We start from the raw sequence: 14428 nt of genomic DNA on the forward strand, positions 1-14428 counted from the left end.
AGGTGTAATGAGAAGTTTGATCACTTCAAATGTCCTCAAGTTAAAATGCACTGTCAAACTATTAGCTATCCTCTGCAGAACTGTCAAAATTACTTTTGCCATAAACTAGTAAGTGTTGCTTTAATCGTAGGCATGTAATTAGTGCTGAATTCTGGAGGCACTTGGAACAAATGTCAATTTCATGAATCAGTGGGCATCCAAGTAAAGCTTCTAATGTTAGCTGAGCATTATAATGCAGGAAACTTACTAATATTACTTGCCAAATGTGTTATGCCAGATGTCTGATTTTAAAATTACAGTAAATGAAGCAACAAATGTTTTTAAATAAAGTCTTCAGTAGCAAATATGCAAAATACAAATCAAGCTGTGAGGTCTACTGAAATTGAGAAATAAAGTTAAGAAAACCAGACTCTCAGCTGTCTCTTGAATGAATAGCCTGGAATGTTTGCCTGTCTGATCATAGTCACCCAAAACAGACTGCTGGATGGCTATTATTGAGCCTTTCCATTTACAGTTACTGTAACTTAAGTCCTATTGAAGCAAACAGCTAAAATCTTGGCACTTCTGCTTCTGAGAAACAGTAAAGCAAAGTTTCACCACCACATGGCATAGAAAAACCTTGTTTGAACCAGGTGGTGGTAGAACAGCATAATGTAGCTAGGTCCTCTGAGACCAGCTTTGGACATAACCATATTAGTTATTGTTAAGAGCAACTTAATCCACAGTGTAGAAATGTAAGTGTCTTTGAATTTGGGAACATGTCCTGTGGTTAAAGACTACTTATGCTTGCCAAGGAGAGTCTTGTTCTCTTGCACTGTCTGAAACATAAGTGCATCAAAACTTTCTTTCCACTCAATGTTTAACCTTTGCAAGGAGAAGAGGGTTCCTGGCAAAAGGTTCCAACCAGTACACTCACATCAACTGTTTAACACTACAGTTGCCAAAGAGAGTCAAGCAAATTCAACTTGAGTCCTCAACTTAAAATGCACTAAACCCATCTCTATTTAAACTGGGGGGCTGCTAGCCAGTATATCACAGCTGATTTCAACTGCTGAGGAATCAAATAGGAGGGAGATGTGGGGGGTTTTTAATCTAAGACCTAAACCCTTTTAGAGTTTTATAGGCTAAAACTGTTACCATATGGATTTCCTTCTCATTCCAAATCATTCTTTTGCCACTTCATCCATACAAGATTTTCCATCTTGAATTCTGAACGCAAGCTCCACATTTCTATTTTCCCTTAGCTATTGATATTTCTCTTTTGTTTGGAACAAAACCTACAGTTTAATTTTTAATTGAACCTTTCAAATATAACAGCAAGTGACTGTGGGTAAATGCTCTTGAAAGCGTGTGTGTGTGTGTGTGTGTGTGTGTATGTATGTATGTATGTTTGTTTATATAATATATATATAAAATAAAAAAAAAATATGGTACTGCCCAGAGACCCTGATTTGGGATGGGGGCCCCAATGTGGCAGGAATTGCACAAATGCTCCTTTGTAGTATGCGTCTGTCAAGTCCTGGTACAGTCAATCTTAATAGTTACTCCTGGGGAAATTCTGTGCCACTGTGAGTGCGCATAATTAATGAGCTGTGCACATTTTTAATTTTTTGAGCAGAAAAAGCTTCTGTTGAAAAGGCGCTGCAATTCTACCTCTTGCCCACCAGAGGGCACTGTGGCAATAGAACAAAGCAGCCACTCTCAGCCAGCTAGGGAAGAGAGAGCCTGCAGAGCTGCCTTCACAGCACCTTTAGGGCCAGGTCAGGAGACAGGGGCTATGGGGAGATGGACAGTGTGGGGCTGCTGGCTGGTCAGACAGGCTCATAAGGGCTAGTGGGCAAGGACAGAATGGCAATGGAGACACAGAGCCACGTAGAGATGGGGGAGTGGCCGAGTGGGGGCACAGAGACACATGGGGACAGGGAGGGGTGCAGGGCCACATGGGGCTGGGGGGAGTGTGTCTGAGTAGGGATGGAGAAACATATGTGCCTGACTGAATGGGAGAGGCTAGGGGTCAGCCAGGGTCTGCATGGGGGAAGCTCCCTAACAGTCCCTCCCCACCCCCCCAAAAAACCTGTTCCATACTCTTCTCATCCATACCCAACAACCTTCCAAGTTCACACCCAGGCTCCTTCCCAGCAAATATTTCCCTCTCCCTCGGCTCCTCCATTACCTGACTTCCCCCCAGCCGTTGCACTGTTTCTGGGGGATGAGTGAAATATGGTTCTCTATTGTAGTTTAAATGAATTATTACTCAGAGCTCTGTATTAACATGCCTAGTAAGGAATCTTTGTCAAAAAATATTTACTGAATCTTTTTTGTTGTCTGTATTGTTACAGACATACTTGCTGACAGGTATTTTGAAATAAATTACCCAAAACAATTGAAACTGGTGTGATTATATTGTGGTGTTTTGACAAAGTATACAGATTTTGCAGAATTTGAAAATATAGTGCGCAGAATTTAATTTTTTGGCACAGAATTCCACCCGGAGTCAATAGTGAAAATGCAACAGCAGTTCATCTTATTCATAATTTTTATGGAAAAATTGGAATTTGCATATGTACCTGGATTTCAAGAAGTAGTTTAACATCCTGGAGGATGGATGATCGAAGTATCTCTCCTTCCTCTTCCACTTCTCCCTTCCTCCCGTCTCCTCCACTCAGTTCTTCCCAGCTTCTGAGATTCTGTCTCAAACAGAAGAGAGAAGTTTACTAAACTTTAGTTGCTAGCAGGTGGTGATAAATACAAAACTACGGGTGGCAAGGGAACTAAACCCTTTAATCTGCGCTCATGTAGGATGATGGCGAAACCAAATGAGGGAGAAAACATGCCCTAACTTGAAAATATTACAAGTCCTTCAATTGGATTAATTTTTACACTTCTAAACATGAAGATTTTAAAAGGAGAATTCAGATTTTTTGCTTACTCCACCCATTTTGTTCTGTTTTGTGTTTCAGAAATAAAGTTGAAACTGATTAGAATTGCATACATATATCACTCTCCTCTGGGTGTTAGAAGTATGCGCTGCTTTCAGATTATTCCACTGCTATTGGTTAAACAACAGAATCAAGTAATGGGGAGACTTAACATACAGAAAAACAGAGCACAAAGAATAGGGACTCATAGGTTTCCCCTAAACTACTTCCACAAAGACTACCATTACTAATGAAATTTCTAATTACAGAGTATTTTTTACTTCATCTGGCCATTTATGGCATCTTGCTTGTTAGATTTTGTGTGTTGGTGCTGTAGGCTCTTTGATGAAATGGCCCTGTCGCTGTACTTTGTACAGCACCAAGCTCACACTTGCAACTGAATGTGGTCATAACACTTATTTACTATGAATAGCGTCTCTGTAAATCAATATGTAAATATCAGTGTCTGACTCCAGATGCAAATTTACCATTTACGAATAAGATGTTTTTCTAGCTGCAGCTCTGCAAACTTAAACTGAAATCAGAAAGTCAAGTGAGTCCCCCTCTAACTCCTTTTTTTTATGCATTGAGTGGTAATAATTTGGCCTGTAGAACCTTTATTTTATGTCTTTAATTAGACATGTACAACCCCCAGACTCCAGAAACTGTCCGCAGTCTTCAGTGGGGTTGCGTAGATTAACTAAGGACCAAATTTTAGACCTGGAGTTAAACACCAGATTTTTTTTTTTTTTTTTTGAGAAGGTATAGAATCTAGCTTTTGTTTTGTTGCTTTGTTGAGCTATTGCTCTAATTGATAGTTAAAACCCTTACTTTAATGAAGCAGATAGATGTAACTCTCAGATCTGTTGAGTTTAGATGGTATCTTTTGTTAGTCATTTTTCTGAAAAGCACTTAATGAATACATATTTCCCTCATTAAATAGTGATATCTGTATTAAAAAGAGACAAGTGGAAATTGTCTCAGGTAAAATTAATATTATTGCTTCTCACTGTATCTGTTCTTCACTGAGAAAGGAGAAGGGAGACATTTCTTCCACAAGCTATCACCTAGAGCAGTGCCCTTCAGGGTTCTCCACAGCAAAGATGTGCCCTACTTGATTATTTTATAGCAACATTTGTGCGGGCTTAACACTGAATAACACTCTCTCACATGCTTTCTCCCCTTCAATTACTTCTTTCGGGGGCTAGCCGCTGCTACAGAGATCAACCTCCTTTTCTGCTGCACTGAGCCTCGGTAATTTGTTGTTCCATATGGTTCAGGTCTTCAGTGTGACCAGAAGCTCACAGACTTAAACTGGGGAGTAAGAATAGTTTGTGTTCACAGTAACATTTTGAACTGTTACCCATTCCTCCATACTTCTGAAGAATCTCTGGCCATGTCTTCCCTGCACAGTTAACTTGAGTGCAGATAACTGGAGTTAACTCCTCTCTTGAGTTGGCAGCTCTCACTGTGAAATAACATTCCAACTGTATAGTGTGTGTTAGGAGCTGCTAGGTTGTGCTAACTCAAGCTGTAGCCTGATGGGCCAGCCGACTCCCATTAAAAGCACCACTTGACTTAAGGGATTTTGGGGTGAAGGGTATGGGGCGGGGGGACTTGAATTAGGGATAACACTGAGTTATAACTCTAACTTTGCAGTTAGATGGGCCTGCTTTGCTTTTGTCTACCCTTTAGACTGAATTTTTAAAACATTCTTAAGAAATAATTGGCCTTTATGTTGTTGTAATGGAGCCTTTGGTAGACAGGCGGCCTAGTGGCTAGATCATTGGTCAGAAGGGTTGGAGGGGGAGCTGGATGCTCCCCAGAGCCCTGTATAGTTTGATCCCTAAACTGGGGTTGATGGGTCTGCCTCTCTGCCGGGGTGGCTTTCAAGACCTGTTTCCCTGGTAACTTCCTATTTAAGTCTCTTTAATCTGGGGAAGGGCCCTTCTAGTTCAATTACCCCACAGTTTGGGGCTTAGCTGCAGGCTCCCCTTGGCAGGGGAAGGCTTACTTTAAGGCAGCCAAACAGAGAGCTCCAGCCTCCTCGCCAGTCAGCCCCTAACTGAACCAGGCTCCCTTCTTTTTTTTTCCCCCTTCAGGCCTGGCATTGGCTGCAGGTATAGAGGGGCAGGGCTAGCTGAGCCCACAGGTTTTCTTTAACCCTTGCTGCGCCAGGCGGCACATACTCTGCTCCTTCACACATCCCTTCCCCCTTAGGACACCATTTGGGCTCTGCCTCCCCTCCCTCAACTGCTCTTCACTATCCTATGAGAAGAAGTTGGTATTCAGATGGGCTCTTCCAGCTCGGTGCTGAATGCAGAAGGAGGAGGGCTGGAGGGAGAGGTACCAGCTCATAATTTGGGGGTTTGTATCCTTCATGGCATGTGACCAGCGGAGAGGGATATGGTCAGTGACTAGTCTGAAGGGTGCACCCCGAAGGTAATAAGAGTGAATCCACAGCCCACTTTACTGCTAAGACTTCTTTCTCGATTAGAGAGTGGGGCTCCTCCTTCGGGACCAAATTCCGGCTAATGTATAAGATGCGGATAAAACAGCCCCATGGCTCCTGTAACAAAACTCCTTGGTGAAGTTGGGGCTATAAAAGACTGGTTCTCAACAAAGCTGGGCTTTCAGGGTTTGAAAAGTCTCCTCACAGGACTCTGGTCCACTGGATCCTTTTTGGGGCTCTCATTCTTGAGTAGATCAGAAAGAGGGGCTGCGGTGGATGAGAACCCTGGAATAAAGCCGTGGTGGTATCGGGTCAGACCTAGAAACTGGCGTACTTGCTTCTTCGAGGAAAGTGGGGAGTATATCTGGAGGGCCTGGACCTTGCTAATCAAGGGTCAGTTTGTGCCCTTTCCCAAGGTGTACCTGAGATAGGTGGTCTCATCGTTACCGAGGTGACATTTAGTGGGGCTCGCTGTCAGCCTAGCCTCGAGAGACTGTCTACCAGTAGTGACTATAGATCACCACATCATCTAGGTATGCAGCTGCATACCAGCTATGGGGGCGAAGGACTGGGTCCATTAGTTGCTGAAATGTGCCTTGGACCCCGTGCAATCTCAAGGGCATGGTCTGGAATTGAAAGAGCCGGAAGGGGGTGAAGAAAGCTGTCTTTTCCCTGGATTCAGGTGTGAGGGGGATCTGCCAATATCCCTGTAAGTCCAGAGTGGCTCATCTGTGTGGCATCAGGTATGTGTAGAATTTTGATACTGCATTGACCTTGCAGAAGTCGATGCAAAATTGAGTGGTCCCATTGGATTTAGGTACCAGTACCACAGGGCTTCTCCAGTCACTGAAAGACTCCTCGATCACTCCCAACACTAGCATCGAGTGGAATTCCTGTTTCACGATCGCCCTTAACTTCTTGGGCCGGGACCGAGGGTTTTCCCTGACCTTAACTCCCGGTTCCATCTGAATCTGATGAGTTATCAGGTGAGCCCGCCCTGGTCAGGTAGAGAACACAGAAGAGAAGGCAGTGATCAGTTGTTATGCCTGGTCTCTCTGCTCAGGGGTAAGGTTGTCCCCAATCTTGACCACACTTGACATTGAGACCTCTGCAGCCCAAGGGCCTCGTTCAGGCTCTGGTGGGTAGGAAGTTTATTAATAAGCTTTCTTGGGCTTTCCACGTTTTAAAAGTTCACATGGTAGATTTGTTGTACCTTATGCTTGTCAGGTTGCCTGATTTCTTAGTTCACCTGTTCACCTCATAGAGCTCCCTGCCAGCAGGCTAGGAGCTTCGACTCCAAGCTAGGCAATAACAACAGTACCCAATCAACGGGCTGAAACTCCCGGAGGCATGCTAGTTTATTGTACGCAGCTTCCTGGGTGTCTTGGGCATGTAAGGGCAGGTCTACACTACAGCCAGGATTGACACTCTGAGATTGCTCCAGCGAGTCTAATAAAGACCTGCCAGATCGACTGCAGATCAGTCTGCAGTCGACTCCTGTACTCTACCCCTGATGAGAAGAGTAAGGTAAGTCAACAGGAGATTTTTCTCCCGTCGACCCCCGCAGTAACTCGACCTAAGGTACGTCAACTCCAGCTATGTTATTCATGTAATGTAGACATAACCTAAGAGGTTCTCTCTGGCAAATGAACCTAAAGCCTCAAGTTTCTTCCACAGGCTTAAGACATACCAAACTGTGTTGTCGGCTCAAGATTGCTGCTTTTCCCACATTTCCCGAACTAGGTCTAAAATTCCTTGGGGATGCTTTCCATAGAAAAGCCTGAATAGCAAGAAGCCAGTGGAAGACTGGGGAACTTCTCGGACCGTGAATAGAAGAGGAGGGTGTAGTTGGTCCCAATGTCAGACATCCATCAGGACAAACCTTTGGGACATTGTTTTTAGGGTTCTGTGACAGCACTCCACCAGGCCGTCTGTTTGGGGGTGGTATATGGATGTTTGTAGAGTCTTGATTTTTAGTAAATGGCAGCGTTGTTTCGTCGTCTGAGACATAAAATTTGTTTCTTGGTCTGTCAAGATCTCCCAGGGCACCCTGACTCAAGCAAAGATACTCATAAGCTCTGTAGCCACTGTTTTGCATTCATGGAGCGTAATGGCACAGCTTCCAGGTACCGGGTTGCATAGTTTACTACAACAAGAATAAACCGGTGTCCAGAGGGCTGACTGTGTTGACTCCAGTTCAGTCAAAAGGCACACTTATGCGTGGGAGGGAGATCAGTGGTGCTTTCTCAGCTGGCTGAGGTGTAGTGAGCTGGCACTCTGGGTAGGAGACACAGAAATCCACCATGTTTCTGTAGACCCCTGGCCAAAAGAACCGGGCCAGAACCTGGGTTAGCGTCTTTTCCCTTCCCAGGTGCCCAGCAGCAGATATGGCATGGGTGAGTCGCATAACCTCCTTCAGCTAAGGGCGGGGCACCGAGAGCTGATGTCGAACCTCTTTGGTCTGCTGGTCTTTCTCTAAGCAGTATAGACAGTTACCCTGAATCTCAAAGTGGGGAAACTGTCCTGCTTGATGGGGCTTAACGGTTTCCCCATTTATTGCTACCACCTGGGCATATGCTTGGCTCAGTGTGTCGTCAGCCCGTTGCCCTTCCACAAAGTCAGAGAGGTGCGTCAGAATCTCAGACTTGGGTAGTGGGGACAGTTCCTTAGCTGGCTGGGAGTGGGGCTAGTCTGGTTTAGGGGTATAAAATGTTGACTGTTAACTGGTAAGCATTAGTCTTACTGGTTAACCCGCCTTAACTATTAGCCCCCAGGCTGGCCTGGCCTGGCCTGGCCTGCCCTGCCCTGCCCCAGCAGCCCTGCACCAGCCGACCCTTTAATTGGTTAACCGCTTAAACAAAATTTTTTTTATTGTTTAAATGGTTAACTTTTTAAATGGTATTTACATCCCTAGTCTGGCTAGGTTGGTACTGAAGACTGAGAGATCCCCTCACCAGGGTCTGCAGCCTCCTCCGTGCCCACAAGGGTCGTGGCTTTAGGCCAGCTTGTGGCCAGAGGAAGGGCATTCTGTCCGTCAGAAGTGGGTCTTACCAGCTCTGTTAACAACTCCCCAGAATAGCTCTGATCTCTGCCTAGAATCAGTGGGTAGGTGAGCGTCGGGGCCAGACTGACCATCATGGGCTCCTCCTGTCTCCCCACTGTCAGTGTTACTTCCGTGTGGGGGCCCTCATGTCCCCATGAACACACTGTAGCATGATGGTGCGCTGAGTTAATAACCACCGTGCTTTGGTACAAGGGTCTGGGCACACCCCGAATCCACCAGCCCCACTACTTCTCTCCCATTTACCCACACCGGGATGGTCAGTTTAGTTGTGTTGCCTTGACGTGCTTGGGTCTGTGGGGTCCAGATCTTCTGAAAGCTGCATTCCATATAAGGACAATCTCTGGATCAATGCCCAGAACAGCCATATGTGAAATACTGATCTGGATCTTGGGTGGTGCAAGTGGCTCCCTGTCTCTGTATCTGGGTGGTCTCTTCCCAATGGGCCTCCCTGAGTTCTGGACCACCTTCTGAACCTCCAATGTGGCAGTGGTTCCTTGACTTGGGGTGTGAGCAAATGGTTCTGGGGCTCTCGTTTGGGGAACCTCTGGGCATTTTGGTCCTTGGGCCCCCTGGAGCTCTGGAAAGAGGGGGAGCATGTCTATGCTGCTCAAGGGACCGGAGTCCATGGAAGGTTCCATCCTTTGGTAGTATGGGGCTCTTGGTCCCGGCCAGTCCCTGGGGGGATGTCGTCATGGGGGACTTGGCAGCTAGGTAATTCTCAGTGAGCTGGATGGCATCTGTCATAGTCTCCAGATGGTACCGCAACATCCACTCTCTTCCCCCAAGGGGCAGGATCTGGACAAACTGCTCTAACAGGACCAGTTCAACGACCTGCGCTCCCGACTTTGCCTCGGGCTTGAGCCATCTCAAGCATGTGTTCCGCGGCTTCTGGGTGACCAGATGGGGTCAGGTTCCCGGTGGATACCGCTCCCCCAGAAGCACTGACAGAATGTCCCCTCCGACATGTCTAGGGCATCGAGTATCGCTACCTTAACCCGGGCATGTTCCTTGGCGGCTGCAGGATCTAAAGCATGATATGTGGTCTGTGCTACTCTGATTAAGTATGGGGCCAGCACTGCAGCCAGTTGGTCTCAGGGCTACTGTGGCTACCCTCTCAAAAGTTTCTAAGAAAGCTTAGGATCATCATCAGGCCCCAACTTGGTAAGCCTGATGGGGCACGTTAGTCGATTCTGCTGGAGCACTGGGTCACAGTATGGAGGCCACCTGCTGGACCAGCTGCTGCTGCTGGGCTGCCAATTCATGGATTTGCTGCTGCTGCTGCATGGCTGTCTGCTGCAGGAATTGCTGCTGTTGATGGTGGGTGTTTTGCTCAGCCATCCATTTCAGCATCTGTTTTATCTCCATTCAAGAGCTTTCTTTTTGTTTTGGGTTTTGTTTTGTTTTTAAATTCCCTTTGGCAGGGACTAGGGCATTGCCTGCATTCTCTACCACTTGTGATAGAGCCTTCGGTGGCCTAGTGGCTAGATTGTTGGTCAGAGGGTTTGGAGGGGGACCCAGACCCTCCCCAGGGCCTGGTGTAGTTTGACCCCTAAACAGGGATTGATGGCTCTGCCTGTCTGCTGGGGTGGCTTTCAAGACCTGTTTCCCTGGGCTACTTCCTATTAAAGTCTCTCTAATCTGTGGCAGGGCCCTTCTAGTTCAATTATCCCACAGTTGGGGCTGAGTTGCAGGCTCCCCTTGGCAGGGCAAGGCTGATTTGTCTCCCGTAGCTGCGAAAACTCCTGCCAGTCAGCCCCCAACTGAGCCTGGCTCCCTTCTTTCTGTGCCCTTCTTGGCCTGGCATTGGCTGCAGAAATAGCAGGGTGGGGCTAGCTGAGCCCACAGGTTTTCTTTAACCCGTGCTGTGCCAGGCGTCAGTTTCTGTGCTTCTTCACAGTAATGTTTTACATCTTCCAAACTCTTTTACAATTTAGAAAAACGCTTAAATTATGGTGTAATATAATAATTTTTTTTTGCGAGATCTTTTCTCTTCTCCACCCGCCAAAGCCATATTATGTACCTGGGAATGGTTTGGGTGCAAGAGAAGGGGAAGACATGTAGGGAGAAATGTAGAATTTACATCCATACATATTCCCGTTTTTTTATGAAGGGCTCAGTTCCAACTGGAGATAGTGTGTGCACTCCTTGGGAAAATCTGATACTGCTTTTTTTTAATGGCTAAAACCATATTGAAAATATCCTGTTCCTCCAGCTATTTTAAAAAATGCTATAAATCACATGGCTTCCTGTGATGTCATGTATGTCATTGTAGGGGTGGGAAAGGTAGATGATGTACTTTGTTTTTCAGAAATTAGCTTAGAAAAGTTTGACCTTCATCTGCAGGAAATAGAGATACAGGGAAGCAGTGTTTTAATGTCCAGAAAAGTAAGGAAGAATTATAAAGACAGGAAAGGGAAAAATATCTTTAAACATAAGCTCTCATTGTTACCCTTTTCACTTCTTATTTATTAGGCCAACACATGTTTGCTATGGCAAGTAATACACTATTTGAACTTTATTGAATAAGAAGTGCTCAAAAACCCAAAAGTTTTTCAGAGCAAATTTTAATGAAAAGAGGAATCCTAATATTCAGAGGAATTGGAATTTGACGTGTGCTGTATTGCAACTGGTAAGATTTGAAATATTGAGGTGAATGTTGGGGTAAATCTAAATGACTTTCTCCAGTTAATTATTGAAATAGTTCCTTAGAAGCAAGGAATATGCATGATAGAATGAACATGTTTCTCCTACTCATTTGCCTGGTGATGTATTAGGCCAAAGAGCAAGAACTTCCAGCATGTGGAAGATGAAGATACCTCATCTCATAGCATACATTCATCCTCTAGTGTGACATTCCACTCATAAAATGAACACAGTTAACTATGAAGCAGTCCATTTAAATAATGACACCCTGGCTTAAGGATTGTAAATATAATGAAAACTCTGCTCAAGCTGCTGTCGGTGAAATTGGATGTATATGTAAAATTGGTACTGATTTGACTTGCAGCTTGACCTTAAAGTCCAAGGGTCTGATCCTGCAACCCTTTCTCGAAGTATAAATTCCCCATGTTGTCAGGACTGCTTGAGTGAGTGAAGAGTTGCAGGTTTAGGCTAGCTTCTCTAAATAAAACCTCTCCTGGATATATCAAAGTCAAGAAACACTGCAAACACTCTTGTGGCATCTCCTGCAGTTGAGGTAAACAGCTGAGCTGCTTTCATCACAGAGAGAGAGTTCTAAACACAGGAATGAGAAGGCCTTTGTTCAAAGTGCCAGATACATAATTTGCATCTGGGTCTTAGATGGTTCCTCACGTGGCCAAACTGAGTTGAGAGGCAGCAAATAAGCCTCTGGGGTAAGACACTGTAGTTTCTTCCATTCCCTCCCACCATTCTCCTCCTTTCTCGGCAGGCTCCAAAAGGGATTTTTTTTCCAGTTTTCCTTAGCCAGGGAGTGAAGTGGGGTGGAACAAAAGGAATCATGTTCCATGTGTCTCCCACTGTTGTGTGTGCCTTCCCCCCACGGTTCTCTTCCTTCCACCCCTTCCCAAAATAAAAACCTACAGCTGTGCTTTTAAAAGAGCTGGATGATGATCTGAGCGGTTCAGCCTCTGCTATAAGGAGTTTGGAGGCAAAGATGCTGGGCTGAAAGAGCTAAGATTATTATACTTTAACACATCTGGTGTCCTGTTCATTTCCTCCATAAAAATGAATTAAAAAGAAATTTGTTTCCCTGGAGTGTATGGATCTTGGGAGTGTGATCTAGCAAGTTCTGACCTGTATCTCGCTTGTCCCATAACAACACAGGGTAGGATTTTAGTTTGCCAGATTGCTCTGTTTTAATTGTATTATATAACCCTATCTAAATTAGGCATTTGATGGTAAATTGGCATAGAGGGTTAAACTATAACCTTTTTTAAATTAACCCTTAAGCACGTTGCATAGGCTAAAAATAAAATTACAGCTGTTGGAACCAGGATTAGTTCAAGGCCCGTGTAGTATTAACATTGTGTTCAAAAAAATCTGTCCTTATTAGCAGGGTTTTGGGTTACAGACCATTAAACGATTAGCATGGGAACCAAGTGCACTGACATGAACTACATGTCCGCATTAAGTTGTGAAATGCTGTTACATTGCATCTCTGTGATAATTTATTTAATTAAAAAAGAAAAGGTTGTTATAGCTTGTCCCTTTATTCTTCTACACTGGCCCTCCATAAAAACAAGCTTATGGCGGGGGATCCAGACAACTAGTGTGATCATTGTGAATTTAAATTATGCAGTAACAGGATACAAGGAAAGGGTTCTTGCCTAGACATATGTTCCTAGAATGTGACTACCTCATTTCTGACACACCTCGATATGGCATAAGGGACTCTGAAGAACTCCTTTTTACTTCATCTAAGTATAAATGTCTCTGCATAATGTAACCCTTAGGGATCAGATCTTCAATGTTGTTTTTCTTTTTTTTCCCCTTCTAGTTCTTCCTCCAGTGCTGGTTCCAAGACACAGTGAATACAACCCTCAGCACAGTCTCTTGGCTCAGTTCCGCAACTTGGGACAAAATGAGCCTCACATGCCACATAATGCCACTTTCCCGGACTCTTTCCAGCAACCCAACAGTCATCCATTCCCCCATTCCCCCAACAGTAGTTATCCCAACTCTCCTGGAAGCAGCAGTAGCACCTATCCACACTCTCCTGCTAGCTCAGACCCAGGAAGTCCTTTCCAGATGCCAGGTAAGTTCACCTTCTGTAAGAGTTAAGGAGAGTATAGCTAGATATTGCAAGTATCGTTAAGCAAAAGCGTCATCAGCCAGCACTTAAGTATATTCAGTAGCCAGTTGAAGAGACTTTAGGTAACTTGGTGACTAAATCAGGCTGCCTAGCAATAATGTTCAATTTTTAGTACAGTATTCTTTCTAATGCAGGTAAAATGCTTTGTTTTTGTTTTACAAATCAGCTGCATTTCAAGGGGTGGGGGGAATAGTGTATTATTGCAGCATTGAGTCCTGGTATAGTGTGGGGGCAGAGGGGTGTTATGCACAGCTAATGTTGTGACAAACAAATATTGCTACAGAATGTCCTTGTTCAGGAAAGAGACCTACTCTTAAATTCAGCATTAGGTTATGGTTCTATAAAAGATGTTTCCCAAGGGGATCACACTACCACCACTTGGTTAAATTCATTCAAGTGGTGATGTAATCCCAAGAAACAAATGCTTCAGCTGCAAAACAGTCTCTCAGCAGAGGCCCTGGAAAGAAACCTTCAGCATGTCTGTCTTAAAGACAGTGGAACAATTGCCTTTTATTTCTGTTTTGATGGTTGGCTATAAGGTTTTTACAGAAATGTCATCTTTTTTCCTGGTTTGTCCATGACTAAGTATCGTGAAGAAAGCAGCCTCTGAAAGATGTTTTTGATTTAACTTTCTGCTGCTGGGAGAAGGCGCCTGGGCAAATGGCATGCTGCCTTCCTTCCTTTGGGGCTGGAGGAGGGAAGGGGGAGAGAGATTTGCAAAAATATACATGTAATTTCTTGTGTCAAGGGGGTGTTCACTGAAGTTAGCTACTGATAGTTGTCTGTCTTCGAAAATTTCCCTTGGTGGGTAAAGACTACTGAACTGTATGCACTGCGTGAATGTGTTTTGTAATTTCTTCTGAGAAATCAGTAAATTTTATGGTCGTGTCTCCTCCCCCCCCCCCCCACACACACACATTTTATTTAAGAAACTATAGAATAAAAGCTTGAGAGACTGCTGACTATGATTTTAGGCTCTGGGGCTCCCTGTCCCAGTGGATACAGATCAGGTCACAGAGGTCCTATGCTTGGTCTGTAATGGGAAAGGTCTCCTACAGTATCCCCATGCCAGATGTTTTATGGTAGGTCATTGGATTTGGTTTCTGAGGAGTCCTATTTTTGCTTGCATTCCTGGCTAGAGGTAAAGCAGAGTCAGCAGCTGCAGTGGAGAAACTGAATTAGAGGGCGTTGTGGTGGAAAAG

General features: G+C 44.8%; 1 protein-coding gene across 3 annotated transcripts in view; it reads left to right on the forward strand.

Moving 5' to 3' along the window:
• SMAD1 (SMAD family member 1) overlaps window positions 1-14428 on the forward strand; it is a 70447-nt gene that overhangs the window by 40190 nt on the left and 15829 nt on the right. For all 3 annotated transcript variants that reach the window (XM_074950945.1, XM_074950944.1, XM_074950946.1), the window contains one exon: window positions 12912-13169. In XM_074950945.1, coding sequence (XP_074807046.1) covers window positions 12912-13169 — 258 coding nt within the window. The remainder of the gene's footprint in view (window positions 1-12911; window positions 13170-14428) is intronic.

The sequence above is a fragment of the Natator depressus genome, chromosome 4 (genome assembly GCF_965152275.1).
Source record: "Natator depressus isolate rNatDep1 chromosome 4, rNatDep2.hap1, whole genome shotgun sequence".
NCBI classification, from domain to species: domain Eukaryota; kingdom Metazoa; phylum Chordata; order Testudines; family Cheloniidae; genus Natator; species Natator depressus.